At 45.1% G+C, this 15,175-nt stretch overlaps 2 protein-coding genes across 7 annotated transcripts in view; both read right to left on the reverse strand.

Moving 5' to 3' along the window:
- LOC120950093 (calcium/calmodulin-dependent protein kinase kinase 1) overlaps positions 1-8,770 on the reverse strand; it is a 90,355-nt gene extending 81,585 nt beyond the window's left edge. For 3 of the 5 annotated variants that reach the window (XM_040367851.2, XM_049611224.1, XM_040367850.2), the window contains exons 1-2: positions 8,144-8,765; positions 64-865 (exon numbers count right to left, since the gene is read on the reverse strand). The gene's annotated coding sequence lies outside the window, so the exon portion shown is untranslated. Of the gene's footprint in view, positions 1-63; positions 866-8,143 lie in introns of all 5 variants that reach the window. The other 2 variants (XR_005751101.2, XM_040367852.2) reach the window with 2 other exon arrangements.
- A 2,761-nt stretch (positions 8,771-11,531) lies between these two features.
- On the reverse strand, positions 11,532-15,101 carry LOC120950095 (ubiquitin-conjugating enzyme E2 G1). 2 transcript variants are annotated; one of them, XM_040367855.2, is made up of 4 exons: positions 14,991-15,101; positions 13,881-14,336; positions 12,572-12,674; positions 11,532-12,010 (listed from the first exon to the last, which is right to left on the reverse strand). In XM_040367855.2, exons 2-4 carry the CDS (start codon positions 13,924-13,926, stop codon positions 11,656-11,658), a joined length of 504 nt encoding a protein of 167 aa, XP_040223789.1. In that variant the 5' UTR covers positions 13,927-14,336; positions 14,991-15,101; the 3' UTR covers positions 11,532-11,655. The 2 variants fall into 2 exon arrangements, with proteins under 2 accessions (XP_040223789.1, XP_049467186.1); XM_049611229.1 differs by lacking the exon at positions 14,991-15,101 and adding an exon at positions 14,926-14,944.
- Between the last annotated feature and the right edge of the window lie 74 nt (positions 15,102-15,175).

Genomic DNA, 15,175 nt, shown 5'->3' on the forward strand with positions numbered 1-15,175 from the left:
AAAAAAAACAACGCTCCCGAAAATCACGCTCCCAACAATCTGTTCCCAGCAACATAAACTCACCTGCGCATCAATAAAGCCCGGCCTTCATCAGAATGGCTTTCACGCTCATCGCTCGATCGAAGATATTAGTCGCAAATTAGCACCTCATTCGCTGGCAGTTGTGCGCTAGGCAGCGAATAGCGGCACACACACACAGCCGGCCCTCACGTTTCGCTCGGTTCGCGTATAATCACTTCTTGAACTTGGCAGACCAGCGCTTCTTCTTGGCTTGCGTTAGACACTTTTACTCTAGCGAATCAAACGTGGCAAACACTCACGAGGGCACACACACACACACACAAACAAAAACACAAACAACACAGGAAAAACCGAGCTTCACGATATCGCGAGCTATCACTCCTTTGCACGCTTGCTCCATCCAATGCCAGACAAAGAAAAGGGCTTGCCCGTTTCAGATAAACATTGGATCAATAGATATATGCGGCACACGACGATTGCACTCACCACCGGTCGTTGTTGTTGTTGTTGAGGCAGAACTGACGGCGGACCAGGGTCCTGCTATCCTTGCAGCGATTCGCCTGAGCTACCCACACTATTCGCAATATATCGACATCGATTAGCACCGCGTGGACCGTTTGGCAGGACGTTTCTGCTTTCTTTTCTTTTTCCTACCTTCTATTAAACCATTCCACACATACACACGATTGCACGAGGCGTAAGCAATAGTTCCCGAATGGGGCTTTACCCCTCCTCTATCCTTCACTAAAAACAGCTAGAACAACAATAACAAAAAACACTGCCACACTTCTGCGGATATTCAGCACTGGCCTATTTTTGCACACGCCTCTTACAGTATTGATTGCTGAAATGGAATAAAAAAAAGTAGAAGCATCGTTATTAAATGGATTTATATCGACCCGCTGCGGGACACGGTATTACGATTTCCACGCATACAATTCCTATAATTATTATTGTTTCACTTTTCAAACAGCACTGCAGTACCCGTACAGATTGAAATCTGGATCCTTTTTCCCCAACGTTTGAACGTATTTTAAATTATTCAACACAATCAATACTGTCCCGGGCGTAATTATGGATTGGAAAGGACACATCGTTTTAAAGCAACAAGCACACCACCTAGGAGCACCTGTGTGGAAGCGAAATGATAACAATATACAATATGCACTGCTGCTGCTGCTGTTGCTAGTCCCTCCCATACCTGGATGCATTGGATATTTAAATCATTGTTATCAGTTCCAGCTCAGAACATAATTCTTCTTTTGGGTTTTCCACCCCCAATAAACCTTTTTTTTGTGTTGATAAATTACTGTTTATAGTAAAATATCACCATGGTAGTACAGTACAGTTTGGATGGTTTTATGTTGGCCTTTTAATATATTGATAAATTGTCAGTTAATATTTCCGATTCCTAATAGCCAAAACTTTGGTTCAGAACTCAGAACACGTCCCAAACTACACTATTAACTTTGAACTCCGTTTCAATAGCTTTCTGTGGCCCTAATGCCTGATACCGACTCCACAAACGTAGGTTAAACTAGCATTCGGAGTGGGCAGCAATCGTCCAGGACCGTCCGGAGTCGGAGTCGACTTTAGTAGGAGTGATTCAAAGACGTCCGGACTTGGAGTCGTTCGGAAGAAAAGGATGTCCAAACAGTGATCCATCAAACTAGAGCGTTTTCACTATGTTGTAATGAAATGCATTTAATTGGTGTTTATTTTACGCCCATCTCAACTGCAAATTAACGCACTACACTATTTCTTTCTTTCCTTGTTACTCAACTTTCCCCAACACATACATAAGGCAGATAATCGTACCTAATACATATGCTTCATTTTCAACCCACCCGACCAAGGTTCATCATTATGTCGATCATTATCCTTTGGCACCAAGCCAAAGTGCTAGCGAGCGGGGGGAAAAAAACAAAACTAATCATTAGCTCAGGTCCGGCTCAAAGGTTCTCCTTGATTCCCCTTGCCCAAACATACAAACTTTACTTCATTAGCTCGCACTACGACTCCTCCAGCGGCCACACTCAGATTAGATTGTCGCCCCTTCGCTGCCTAATGCGATCGTACAGAGACGCCCTCATTGCGCCCAAGTCAAGTTCAACCCCATTTTTCTGTGAAGTTTATCCTGCGAAGACGACGACGACGACGGTGTACACCACCTTCGATGGCAACGACGCCTGTACTAAATGCTTCATTAGCTCGTTTCGGTGCGAAACGTCACATTCGCAGAAACATTTACTCCCTGTGTGTGTTGGCGGCGTGTGAATAATGGCTGAATGCTGGGCCGCATGATTTACCGCATGCACATTCTAATTATCTCCTGCTGCGGCGACCCCGAACTTTTGCGAGAGGATGGGGGTGGGGAGGGGGTTTGTCTCCCTCCTCCAGCTGGTACAGTAACAGTAATTACAGGATCCATGTGCCCATGTGCGACGTTACAGCATGCCGCCAAATGCACTCCTCCAGCAACGTCGTTCTTCGTCGTCGTCGTCGGCGACTAGGCTGGATAGTGATGAGTGATTAATTTCGTGGTGTCATTACAGCACGCTGGCCGAGGAACGGAGAGTGGAAGGCCAAATGCTGACATCTTCACGTTGGCACATTTTTCGTACGTGCGCATTGTTAGCTGACTTTGAGAGATCAAACAGCAACAGCACGGCTTAAGAAGAGTAAGCTGCAATCAATTGCACCAGCGTTGCACCATAGCCTTGGGCTTTCGTTTATTCCGTTGATGAGAGGATGAGAGGTATTTTTTTTTTTGCTAATTATTCCCCCCCCCCCCCCCCCCCCCCCCCTATCAGGAGCCTAGTGTAACGATTCCGTTCGAAAAATCATTACAAGCCTTTCCAAAAAGGTAACCTAACCTTCGTCAAGCTTATTAAAATGAACGCTAATATCTCATCTTCACAGATGCGATGCAAATGAGTTGAGAATGTTGAACAAAACAAAAAACAATTCTAACCTAGCTTAGCTAACCCACAACTTGTCCGGTGCGATGAAACCCTTTCGAAAGTAACTGATGCCTCTGCTGAAGCTTGTTAATTTCGAACCATCATCCTCTCTGCCGGTGACACGTTTGACGAGCGAAGTTGATGAAGGAATACATCCCATGACATACTACGCACCCGGTTAAGTCAACACAAAGTCAAAACTTTGAGCCCACGGGTGACAGCAGCATGGGAGTACATGCGTTTGGTCGCAGCAAATAAGTTCGTTTGACTTTTTGACGTTTTGTGTTAGAAGTTTTGTGACCCCAGATATTCTACCCGGACCCATTCTGGGTCGATAAAATGGACCTATCGGCATCGTATGTGGTGTTGATAACGATGGAAAAATAAGCAATTGGGCCTGAATTACAAATTATACTAAGCAATATCAAATAATAATAAAAAAAAAGTCTTTTCTGATCAAGACCAATAGGATAGGATGATGATATGCGTCTGAAGAGACAACGACGATCGTGCACTTCCAAACGATCAACAAAAATACAACAATCAACTCAAGTCATCCAAAACGTGTCCAGATCAGGGTCCAATGTGACGCACATAATAATCGTCAAACTCAATGTAATGCTCTGAGGTAGGCATGTATAATAATGGGGAATTGGATTAATTAAAAAACAATTAGCCCGTGATCGATTTTGGCCCATGCTTTGGACTTTAAACAAAAATAGCGCAAAAACAAACATCCTTCTCTCTCGCACCCCAAATACAATCCCAGACCGTTTGAAGCGAAACAAATCGAACACCCTGATAAGCACTGTGTATGTGTGTGTGGTGGGAGACTAAGCGTTTTAGGAAACCCATCAAAGTCAATCATTTTATCCGCTTAGTGCTTCAACATCCCGGCGCTCTGCAACAGGCTAAATTTGCCACCGTTCGTGTGTTGTGGTGTGTTGGGAGAAGTCTTTTTTTTGTCTTTGATGGAGTATTCGCAAGAAATCCTAACGTTATCGATCATGCTACGGCAGGTAGCGTGTTTTTGTTCGCGCTAATGTAAGATTTATTGACGTCAAAAATAGATCCCCTCAGCAACATGGGCCGGAACAAAACAGCAGCAGCAGCAGAAGGCGCTACAGCAAAAAACCAAAAAAGGGACGGATTGTTAGCAAGCTTTTTTTGTCTGCCCCACACACCCTGTAACCGCTAAAACGACCGAAAATGATTGTAATTTGTGCCATTGTAGCACTACACACTTCATTCTTTCCAAGTTTACAAGTTGATCACAATCAAAAGGCATGATGAAGCAAAACCGTACACACAGACACATACTGGCTGCGCTGCTTGATGAAGCTCTTTCATGAATGGTTTTAAATGTGAAGTAGCGATTTGTTCTTTGTTGCGTTGTCCCTTGTAGTGAACTTGGGGGCTGTTTTTTGTTAATGTTTAACAGGATCATCTCTACGCCGCCCTGAGAAAGGTCGCACAGCGGGGGCACGATTAATTGCGCACAGTTAATTGCGCGATCCATGGCGCCAGTAAGCTGATCATGTAAACGCAACTTCCGCCATTGATACAGAGAGTTTTTGTTTCTCTAATCTTCTTACATTATGGATGCGGTTTACAGTTTTTGTTTCTTTCCATTACAGTGGGAGTATAAAAGTCAGCATGAAGCATGAAGAGTCAAGCTTCATCTTTTCCCTGTTCGTTAAAGCTCAAGGTCTCCAGAATTGTTGGTAAATATGTTGGATTAACATACGAAAAAATCATTAAGGGACTACAGAGATTGAGCCCAAATGTTCTGTTTTTTTAAACTTTTTTTTTTGCTCTAAAACTGTGTTGTTTTTTTATCGTTACCCTGAATATCTCAATCAACCTGTGCAGTGATTATTCGGGACTTTTTTCATCATATTATCTTTACATTATTCCCTACTCTTCGTCTACTAATTTTAATTAAAAACTCTCAATTTTTAATGCAACTGCTTTGTAATTAAAAAAAAGCTTCTTCACAAAGATTACTTTACAGTCTCATGTTTAATAATAATTCAACATCTGTGAATGAACTTTGTGATTGCGCTGATTTCATAACAAGGTAAAATTCCGTAATATTTAATTATTAATCCTAAAGATTTCGAACGTTTTTCTACCCTATAATGGGATTTTGAAGCATAAAACAAAGCATTTGTGCCATTACAATTCCGATCAGCACGGTAACCCAGTTCAGCCAAATGGTTCAAGACCTCAAGAGTAGTGGCCCAATCGGGCATTATGCGTTACCCCCTTTGTCAGCTGGCCCGTGTGTGTGTCAGTGTTACGTGAGTTTTCGGCCTCCCTTAGCCGGCGGATTGCAGCGACTCAATGCTCTATTCATAACCATATATGTATGTATGTATGTATGTATGTATGTATATGCCCAGTGTATGATAGTCTTGGCGCGGCGCGGCAGTACGTGGTTCTTCTATGCATAAATCTACGGCCGTGCATACTACGCGCCAGCCCCGACGACACGATTGCCGACGAGACGCCCGTGTCTTGGACGAAGTTGACAAAGTTTAATTTTGCGCTTGAAGAAAACATTGCAGAAGAGATAGAAAGGCACGCCTTCCTGAGACACTTCTTTTAAATTACATTATCGTAAGAAGGTGTGTGTTGGTGTGAGTCTCTTCAAAACCAGCGGGAATCAGTTGCTAGATGTACAACAGGCTCACTCTCCCCCAGCGGTTTGTCTCTCTCCCTCTTCTCGCCCTTTACCCTCTCCCTCGATCGCCTATAGACGAAGATGTATCATCATCGTATGCAAATCGTTACGCTGAAGTTTCAGGAAAGGCCTCCAGGGCCCACCCCCCTGCGAACGGCGAACGCTGGAAGTTTGAAGCAGATCTGAAGATTGGATTTTCTGCTCAACCTACTTCCTGCCCATAGAATGGCGTAGCCAATCGCTTTAAATTAATGCACTTAAAAAAAGTGCAACCATGCAACACCGAGGAAGAAGAAGAGGAAAAAAAAACAACGTGCCCTAAAAACTGTCACGAAACGTTTCTTCCACCCAAAAAATTAAAATAAAAAGAAGAAAAAACAGTACATTGGTAAGAATTCAGCCACCAGAAAATCGGTGCAGCGCATGATGGTGCAGCTGATGCAGCCCCCCCCCCCCCACTTCCGCTTGCAGTTTCCGCTTTTTGTGTTCGTTCCACTTAAAACACCCAGCACGGGTAAAAATGCAAAAATCTGGGTCATGCACCGATCGATTATCGTCGATGGTAGTAGAAGAGCGAAGGCAGAGACGACACGGCTGCTGTGCCATTCACGGTGGAAGCCAAAAGTCGATCGCTTTGCCACCTTCACCACCAATCCCAGGTCGGAACCAGCCGGAAGATTGTGCTCATGCTAAAACGACCGGCAGGAAGGCACGCACACACACACACACACACACACCGGGTGAATCCTTTCACTCGAAGGGAAGCGAGCGGGAAGAGTGGCCAAACATGTGTGTGTGTGTGTGTGTGTGTGTGAGTGTGTATGTGCATTTGTCAATGTTATCCACTCTTTCTGGTACCGCCAAATGAAAGAAGAATGAAACAAACCCTCCCGCCCCAAAGCAAAAGAATCAAAGCAAGCATGGAGATGGCGATGACAATGATGCTGCTGGGATGAACGTGAAGCAGAAGCAGCAGCAGCCAGTACAGGTTCCTCGCCAGCATGATGTGCTTTTCTGACATCACTACGTTGTACGGGGGGCTGTGTGTTCGTGCCGAAAAGACGGAGCTGAATGGAGCAACACGACTAAAATGAGCATTCTATCGGCACACTTAAACGAGAACGATTAAATTAGGTCACACTTTCGGTTCTCTTGGGTTTCTTGCACCTACGATTCTTTGGGCTTTTTTCTCTTCTTTTTTTCATGTCATGCAGTTGGCGGCTCGCTGTGGGAGGCGGTACGTAGGCGATTCTTGGGTGACGGAATTATGCACACATACACACACAATTTAATTAAGTTTCATGCCACCAATTTTCGAAAATTTCAATCATGCAATAAAGCAAAAAAAACACGATAATTGAAAATCATTTAAGGAATATGTCGCCGTTAATTAGTTTGGTGGTAGCTTTGAGCCCAAGCGATGGTGTGTTATTTTTAAACATCATCATTTATGGCAAGCAAAAAAGAGGGAAAACAATGTAAAATGTTGCGGCATGAGCACGCTGCGGAACAAGGCAATAAAACAGCGGCCGGAATTCGTTCCACACCAATTTTGCAGCAATGTTCGAAGAAACTGTGCGATCGACGGAGGAGTGGGGGTAAAAAATCCGGAAATTCCCAGTATTCTTCATCCGCTTCCCACGTGTAAGATGGCAGCAAGAAAAAGAAGAAAAAAACTCCGACGAAGTAAACGACATCAAGCACAGAACCAAACCACACCACAAAAGCATGCCCCCAACTCAACCGAAAGAAGTAAAGCTCAAGCACACACAAACACATACACACACAAAAACATGTTCACAACCACTTCGACCGGCATCGAAGGCCAACATCTTGGAGGTCATCCCGCGAGCGCACCGGCACGGCGTGGCACGAATCATATGGTTTTGTTGTTGCCGCTGCTGCCGCTGCTGCTGCTGCTTCTACTTCTGTCGCTTCACAGGCACGTTGTAATGGGTCTGTTTTGTGTTGTTGCCTGTTTGCACAACTGGGCTACGTTTGCCGGCCCTGTCCTCATCCATTTTCGCACATTTCACGGTGGGTTTCGCGGCCACCGTTAGCGTTTGGCAGCACAGCCTCCTTCTCTTAAGCTCATCTCCGTGGTGTTTAGTAGAGATCGTATGTGTGTGGTTGGTTGTGTGTGTGTGTGTGCATGCCACTCCACCCCTTTTCCAGTATCACCCTGAGAGCGACTTTCAAAAGTTGCTGCTGCTTTGTTTTTTTACGGTTTTTAGCTACTGCTGCACCCAATTTAACCCTCTTCAGCACGAAAACAATACCCACAACATACGAAAGCGCGAACGAGCGCATACACCGAGCCAAAACAACAACACGACCACCACCACCACCACACAGGCAAAGAGGCTAAACCACCTGAAGACGAACCCCCTCGCAACAAGATCGCAGCAACCACTGGAAGGAACGTTTTCGTTTCACCTCCGTCTTTTTGTTTTTTGCTTTATTCTATACCAACCTTGCCGCCACACGCCCAGCACACCTTTTGGGGTGGCTGCTGATGCTGATGCTGCCGCTACTGCTGCTGCTGCACTCCCTCCCCTTCCGAGCGACGGGGCTGTTCTTTCGGGGTGACTCGCAAACCACGCGGTTTCAGACACACAGCCCCACAGAAAAGCCACAAACGGCCAACGTTTTTGCTGTTCGGCAATGGGCGCAGAACGGGGAGTGTTTGGCGCCGCGTTCTGTACCAGCAGTCAGCCAGCCGGTTTGCTTTTCTGTTTTGTGCGTCTTTCGCCCGTTTTTCCGCACACAACAAAAAACAGCAAGAACGAAACAAAACCGAAAACCCGTTCGCACTCGCGAATATTATACACGCTGGGACGCACGCACGCACGCACGCCTAAACACGGGTGAGCGCCCCGGTTGGTACGCGGTTTCGAACGTGTGGTGTTGTTTGCCGCGAAGCCAAAGCTTGTTTGTTTCGAGCGGCAGCGAGCAGCCTTCCCTGGACACGACGTCGCGGCACACTAGAACGCGCGAACTACACACGATCGGGCGTGCGCACGCGTGCTTTCCATCGCAGCACACGCAGCAATAGTAGCGCGCCAAAAGCCGAAGGAAAGAGATGGCAACGTGTTGCTTTGCTCCCGTATTACTGCTTGGCTGCTACTACGCAGCGCTGCTTCCACAAACGGCTCGACCGGAGCCGGTGCAAGAGGGGAACAAAAGTTGTTCGGCTGTTGTTTGGCTTTCTCGCTCGTTGCTGGTTTTTGCGGGGGTATATGCTTTTTCTTTCTCGCGCGTGCAAGCCGGTGAATTTACGCTAGTGCTCGATCGGTCACTTTAAACTGTTTCGGGGAGCTTTGCAAAACTGAAAGCACAGCGAGAATGAGGAGCTTTCAGTGGGGAGCGAAGATTGAATTCTAGTGAATTTCAAACGATTTCTTTAGTGAAATGTAACTTTTCTTATCATTTTCTAACTGCAGGTATGTATTCGAAACTTTGTTCTCTAAAGATCATTAAGCTGATGATGCTGTAACCCCATTTTAATGATCGTATATCCCTTAGATGCTATCCGGAACAGTAATATTCACATCTGCACTATTCGGAATGTGTGTTTTATGTGGCTTTTGGGTAACTTTTCAAACTCCATATACAATTGCATTAAAAAGAACTCGGTTAGTTCCATATACCCACCTAACGACACCGAGAGAACAGATACTGGGAATAAATAAAGACAATGCTCCAAACTCACAACAACGGCTCTCTACTTGTATGTAGATCTTCTTTATTTGTATTTTTTTTAAATTGTTTTACAATTGTCTCACTTATGGTATCGGCCAATGCATGTGTCTCCTAAATGTTAACGCGTGAGCCCGTATTCACTCACAGTAGTTGTCCGTCGCTTCACAGAGATACACGCATACATAGGTGTTGGGTATTTGGGACAGGGAAAATTATAGTTTATTTTCCCCTTTGCAAAACTCTATTTGAACTAACTGCAAACGCAAAAGGAACGTACTGATCATACACAAAAACTGAACACAAAATGAATGAAAATACAGTACATCTTTAGCACTCACGTCTGAATCAGTCTGAGGGCTCGATCGTTCTTTTATGCTGTAGCCATTGGGTTTATTATTGTTATGCTGTTTTTAAGGTTTTTTTTTTTTTTTTTGCTAGTTTTTCTATTACTTCACTACTCTTACACAGGCTTAGATGCACGATCTTTGCCCAACACTCATCACTTCCGTATCAATAATCTCACCCACCCACTGCATAACTCGTTTGCCGATACCTTTTTGTTTCCTTTCCTATTCCTACCTAAGCTGCCTTTATTTTTTTCTTTTCTAAACTTCAATCAACGTTGCTATCCTGCCGTTTGAGTCATCTGGAATCATCTGGCCGGCTTAGTATTGCATTATTCGCACGTGTGCCTGAAACACAATACTTCTTATTTCCTCAGTATGATTAAATGTAGCTGTTGATTCGTATTGCGTTGCATAGTTATTTTAAATCAGTACGGGATAATGGTCTACCACATCCAGAAATAAGGTAATCCGCCATCTCCTAGGTCGCATGTATCATAGTAACTGCCACGTGTTTACAATCCTAATCATGTTCAGGATTCATCATGGTGTTTAGCCTACCCTGAACGACCCTGCTGGCTGCTGCTGTTAGTCTACATTCCCACACTGACCACCTCTCCGACCAGAGCAGAGTGCACGTTGCACGTTGACCGCCGGGGCTCCGTTAGGTAGAAGCGAGCAATCGAATCAAAAAGGTTGGGTGATCTTGTGAAACAGGGCTATTTACAACGTAGAAATGTGACGGGAGCTCATTCAAACAAAACTGATGTACATTGCTGTATTGAACGTGTTGAAGCACTTTCGAACTGTTTCATTTTAAGAAACGAGAAAACACGTCGATTTTTGAGCCGTGATTACACACACAGTAAGCACAATAAAGCGGATAGATTCGTTGATTATGCTGGGCTTTCCTTATTTGTCGGCATTTCCGGTTCGCTCTTCGTGAAAATTACACACAATCCACAAGATGATTTAGGGTTGTTTTGCTTTTCATCGCATTATCATCTCTACTTCTCTTTCCCTTTTCCTCCTTTCCGGTTCCTCGCGTAATTGTAATAAGTTGTTTGTAGTAGTTTTAAGTTCCTGAGTATCAAATGTTCGTCGTCCTCAAAGCCCAACCCGCCGTAAAGTATCCACACCACTGTTCAGTTTGTGTCGTTTTGCTGCAAAAAGGCGATATCATTTTTTTAAAGATACAATAATAACGCTCAGTTCGTTAGGGGATTGCGTCTGAAGGTAGCTTTAAATCCCGTGTCAGTCACGTTTGCGAAATGTTCACGACGCAAGCATATACGTAGATAGGCGAAATAAAGCATAAAAGTAACACACGGAGCCGTGATCGGCGACTCATGCGCAACGCTTGGTTTATAATTCGCATCTGGGCTTAAGATTGTGATCAGCTGCAAAATGTGAAGCATGCTCTCCTCGCTCAATCACAGTCCATACAACTTCACATTTTGTTAGCAGCGTTTCTGGAGACGCAAGGAGGGCCATACAAAAAGGGGCTGTTTAAACTTTACTGGTACAGATCACCTTCATCCATCACACTACGGAGTTTCTTTCCGTTTACTCACACAACCAGCGCGCGACAGGCACGACGACCACGCCAAACACAAAAGCGTTCGAATTTTCCTGATAGTATACTTTCTTTTGTGGAAAAAAAGTTTGAATGTTGATCCATGCGTGTGCGTGTGTGTGTGCAGTTGTAGTAGCGAACCGTCATAGTACGAGAAGGTAAGTATAGCGACACTGGCAGCAGTTAGAGATACCGGTAGGTGATAGTGGGATAGAAGAATAATGGTGACACACTAGTAGTAGACGTGATAGCGATACTTGATCCTTCAATGCCTTTCTTTCGTTCATTTTAGGTAAGTGTAATCCGTACATTAATTAATTAATAAATATAAGACAATTTAAAAAAAAAGTATTATAAATGCTACTAACAATCTTCCTGACTCTTCCGAACACACCGGGCTACCTTTCGCTTAAATTCCGGATACGCCTCTCGCCACTCCTTCGCCGCGTCCACGTTCGCCGGCGACTCGTCGTTCGGGTCGGCCAGCATCGAAATGACCGATATTAGAATCGTCTCGACCGTGTGCACCGGAAGCCAGCGCTCCGATGCCTTCTCGTAGCCCCACTTGTCATCGCCCGGCTCGTGCAGGATGCTGATGCAAACGTCACCATTGCGGTCGATGTTCGGGTGCCAGATCTCTGTGACGAACTTCATGCGCGGCGGTCTCAACGGGTACTCCTTCGGGAAGTGGAGGTGTGCCTTGAAGAATCCGCCCTCGCTAAAAAGTAAATGTGGTAAGTTTACGTTAGATGTTTGCTGCTTAATTCGTCTGAAACGTGCAACGATAAGAAACGAAGAATTCTAAATTGTAAAACAGGTTAGGCAGACACATTATTAGACATTCATGCAGGCAGGATCTGATTGAACTGATTTTTGCACACACACAGACCATGAACTAAGATGGTGATTCTATGTCTGTCTCATCCACAAGCACGAAGATTGAAAAAAAGAAAACAAATTTATAAACTTGATTGATTGTAATCATTCGCTCTCAATGCCCCACAGCATTCGAAACGTCTAGCAGGACGGTTTGAGCAAAGATGCAGGTTAATGTCCCTCATTGTTAGCACACCTGCATTCGGCGTCTCCATGCCAAGTGCTTTCTGATGAGGTTAGTTTACAAATGTTACAGGTACCCGGGTGATCAATGAGCTAAGCCAAACACAATTTCACACATTTGCATGGGCAGCACTCTCTTCTAGATTAGTTCAATCGAAATAGCTTCTTTTGTTTTTTGCAAGCAATACGAAAAGTACGTTTTAATTCATGGATTACTTACTATAGAGTATCTGGAGGTCCAATGATGAGTACTTCCCATCTGAAGATGTCATTGTCGTCGATCAGACCGGCTGAAAATCCTTCCACAGGATTTTTGCTCAGCTCTACAAAGATAGAACAATCGTAAAAATGATAAGAAAACAATTAGAATCGTAATACTTTTGCTTGTAGCGCTTTCACTTCCACAGCGATTGTAATGTTTCACAATATTTCGTAATTTTTAACCACAATTTTGGAATCGTAATTCCATTCAATTAGTTCAATTTGTATTCAACATTACATTTCGTACCTTAGAGCACGCCAAGAGAAACAAATGAAAAGAAAATCCATTACCACATTTCAGTTCGCATCAACTCAATTAACTTCCAACCTCCTCCATCCCATTCAGGGGTTTTAGTGCGACTTATCTTTTCATTCATTTTGTTCGTTCATTTCACTTTCACAAAGGTTACACAGAGTGTAGCAACAACAAGAATAAAAAAGGAACATTTCCACTTTTGTCTCTCTGACCCCCTGGTTGCGGGGAGGTCGCGAAAACAAAGAGACATCAACCAAATATGCATACGGTAAGGAGAAGAGCAACTGCTGATGGTTCGTTCGCTCAAGAGATGAACCAGAAACATGAACGAACACATTACAATGTTTTAATCAATTAGAAGATTTTACATTACAGACGCAGCCGTCGTGCATGCGAAAGGAAACGAAGGTGCTTTTGCCACCGAGAACATGCCGACAGAACGGTACTTTCCCCTCTGACAAAGTTCAACGACGTACGGCAGCAGCAGCAGCCATACGCACGCGTCTCTTCGCGTCCTCCCCCCTGACACCCTCGCAGTCTCACTAACCCCTCGCTCTGCGGCACAATTGCTCTCGCTCGCATGGGCGACTAACACCTGGTGTGTGGCGTGTGACGGCTAGGGAAGTAAAGGCAGGCAAAAGGGTGACAACAGCAAGAAGCCCCACTGCTGCTCGTCCGGGAACATCTGCACCCGTACCCTCCAGCAAATAAAATAAATACAACATGATAATATGAGCTTATCGATTTCGCAGTGCAAAAAGACTATCGTCCGGTGCGCGTGTACCCTCTCCTTCCTCCCCGGCCCATGTATGGTTCACCAATAATCATTACACCGGCACATCCACACAAACCAGCCATTTAAACACACGCACACACACAGAGAGAGACAGACACAAAAAGCAAGGACGTCGGCAAGGACCTTCCTCCGTCTGGGACACCCTCGGCGCTTTTCGCATTGCCCAGTGACCCCCCCCCCTCCCCTCCCCCCTCCCCCTCTGACCTTTCTACTTACCCGCCAGTTGTTTCTTAAGCAGCAGGGACGACTGAGGTTCTGACATTGGACGTCCGGGATGTTGGGGTTGAAGAACTTCCCCACTCAGTCAGCCGATCGGTCGGGTTGGACGAGATGCGACGTGCACGCTGTATTGCGCGGACAGATCTTAGGCCCTACCGTCGACGTAGAAGTAGTAGCAGCGATTTCAGATATTGGGGTTTTTTGTTGCTAATTTTCGATTGCTGTCGAGAGGAAGCCGCGTACTTCGTTGCCTCTTTGTCTTGCTTCGCTATTTCTCCCTCTTTTGCCTACAGCTGGTGGCTTGAATTTTTTCTCACCACTTTGCTCCGTGCTTCCAACAGCTCACACACACACATACACACTAACACACACGTACACACACGCACACCAGGTTCCTCCTCTTCCTTTGTGTTCGTTCCGCACGTTTTAGGATTCGTGCGATATTCCAGACTCCTGTTGAAATTAGATGTAAATTAATGTTTCGTTTTCAATATCCTGCAAAAATATGCCTCTTCCCGATATTGTACACGGTGCGCCTGTATCGTGCGGATGTGTGAAAATGCTCCAAAATTACCGGTTCATTTTCTTCGTCCTCTCTGTCTCTAGCTGTCCCTTTCGTGCTTGCTTACACGTTCTCACTCGCCCTGTCTCTATCACGCTCTATCTTTCTCTGGTCCTCTCTATCTGCTCCGCTTTCTGCTGCTGCTGCTGCTGCTGCTATTTGCGAGTTAGCAAAAATCTATTTCATTTCCAATTTTGACAGGCTTATAATTAATTATCGCCTCGTGCACATGCAGTGCCGAGCTCGCGAACAGCAGACGGAGCAAATCATTAAGCTTTAATTCAGTTTCTAGATGCTTCTCTGCAACGAAACTGCTCTTGCTTGTGCACAAAATGTAGCAACAATCGACAAGCCGCTATAGCCCGATTTCAAGCAAGGGTAAGAGAGCGTTTCGGACCAGCACCATCCGGAAGCCAAATTATGTCAAATTAATCAATGAATGGCCCGACGATGGAACCGCAGACGGTGAAAGAAACGCACCAACTATCGGACGCACGTGCACGAACCACCGGGATGCAAGTAGAAAATAGAGGAAAATCACGTACTTTTCGCTTAACTCCAACTCCAATTCGCTGTTCTGTATGATGAGTACGCAGTCCTGTATCTGGCAAACACAAAACGGAAGTGAAGCAATTCTGACAGCAGTGCTGCGAAAGCGATTCCCACACTGCTGCTCACAGCCGTCCGCACACTGGGCAGTGAGCGAGCGGAATTGGCCAAAATGATGAGC

The sequence above is a fragment of the Anopheles coluzzii genome, chromosome 2 (assembly GCF_943734685.1).
Source record: "Anopheles coluzzii chromosome 2, AcolN3, whole genome shotgun sequence".
In the NCBI taxonomy this organism is placed as follows: Eukaryota; Metazoa; Arthropoda; class Insecta; order Diptera; family Culicidae; genus Anopheles; species Anopheles coluzzii.

Excerpts from the sequence above, each read along its gene's own strand:
- LOC120950095 (XM_040367855.2), bottom strand. The coding sequence starts at position 13,926 with ATGTCAGAACCTCAGTCGTCCCTGCTGCTTAAGAAACAACTGGCGG. Across the intron at positions 12,675-13,880 it reads GCTTAAGAAACAACTGGCGG|AGCTGAGCAAAAATCCTGTG; the intron begins GTAAGTAGAAAG and ends CTATCTTTGTAG. Across the intron at positions 12,011-12,571 it reads GGACCTCCAGATACTCTATA|CGAGGGCGGATTCTTCAAGG; the intron begins GTAAGTAATCCA and ends TTTACTTTTTAG.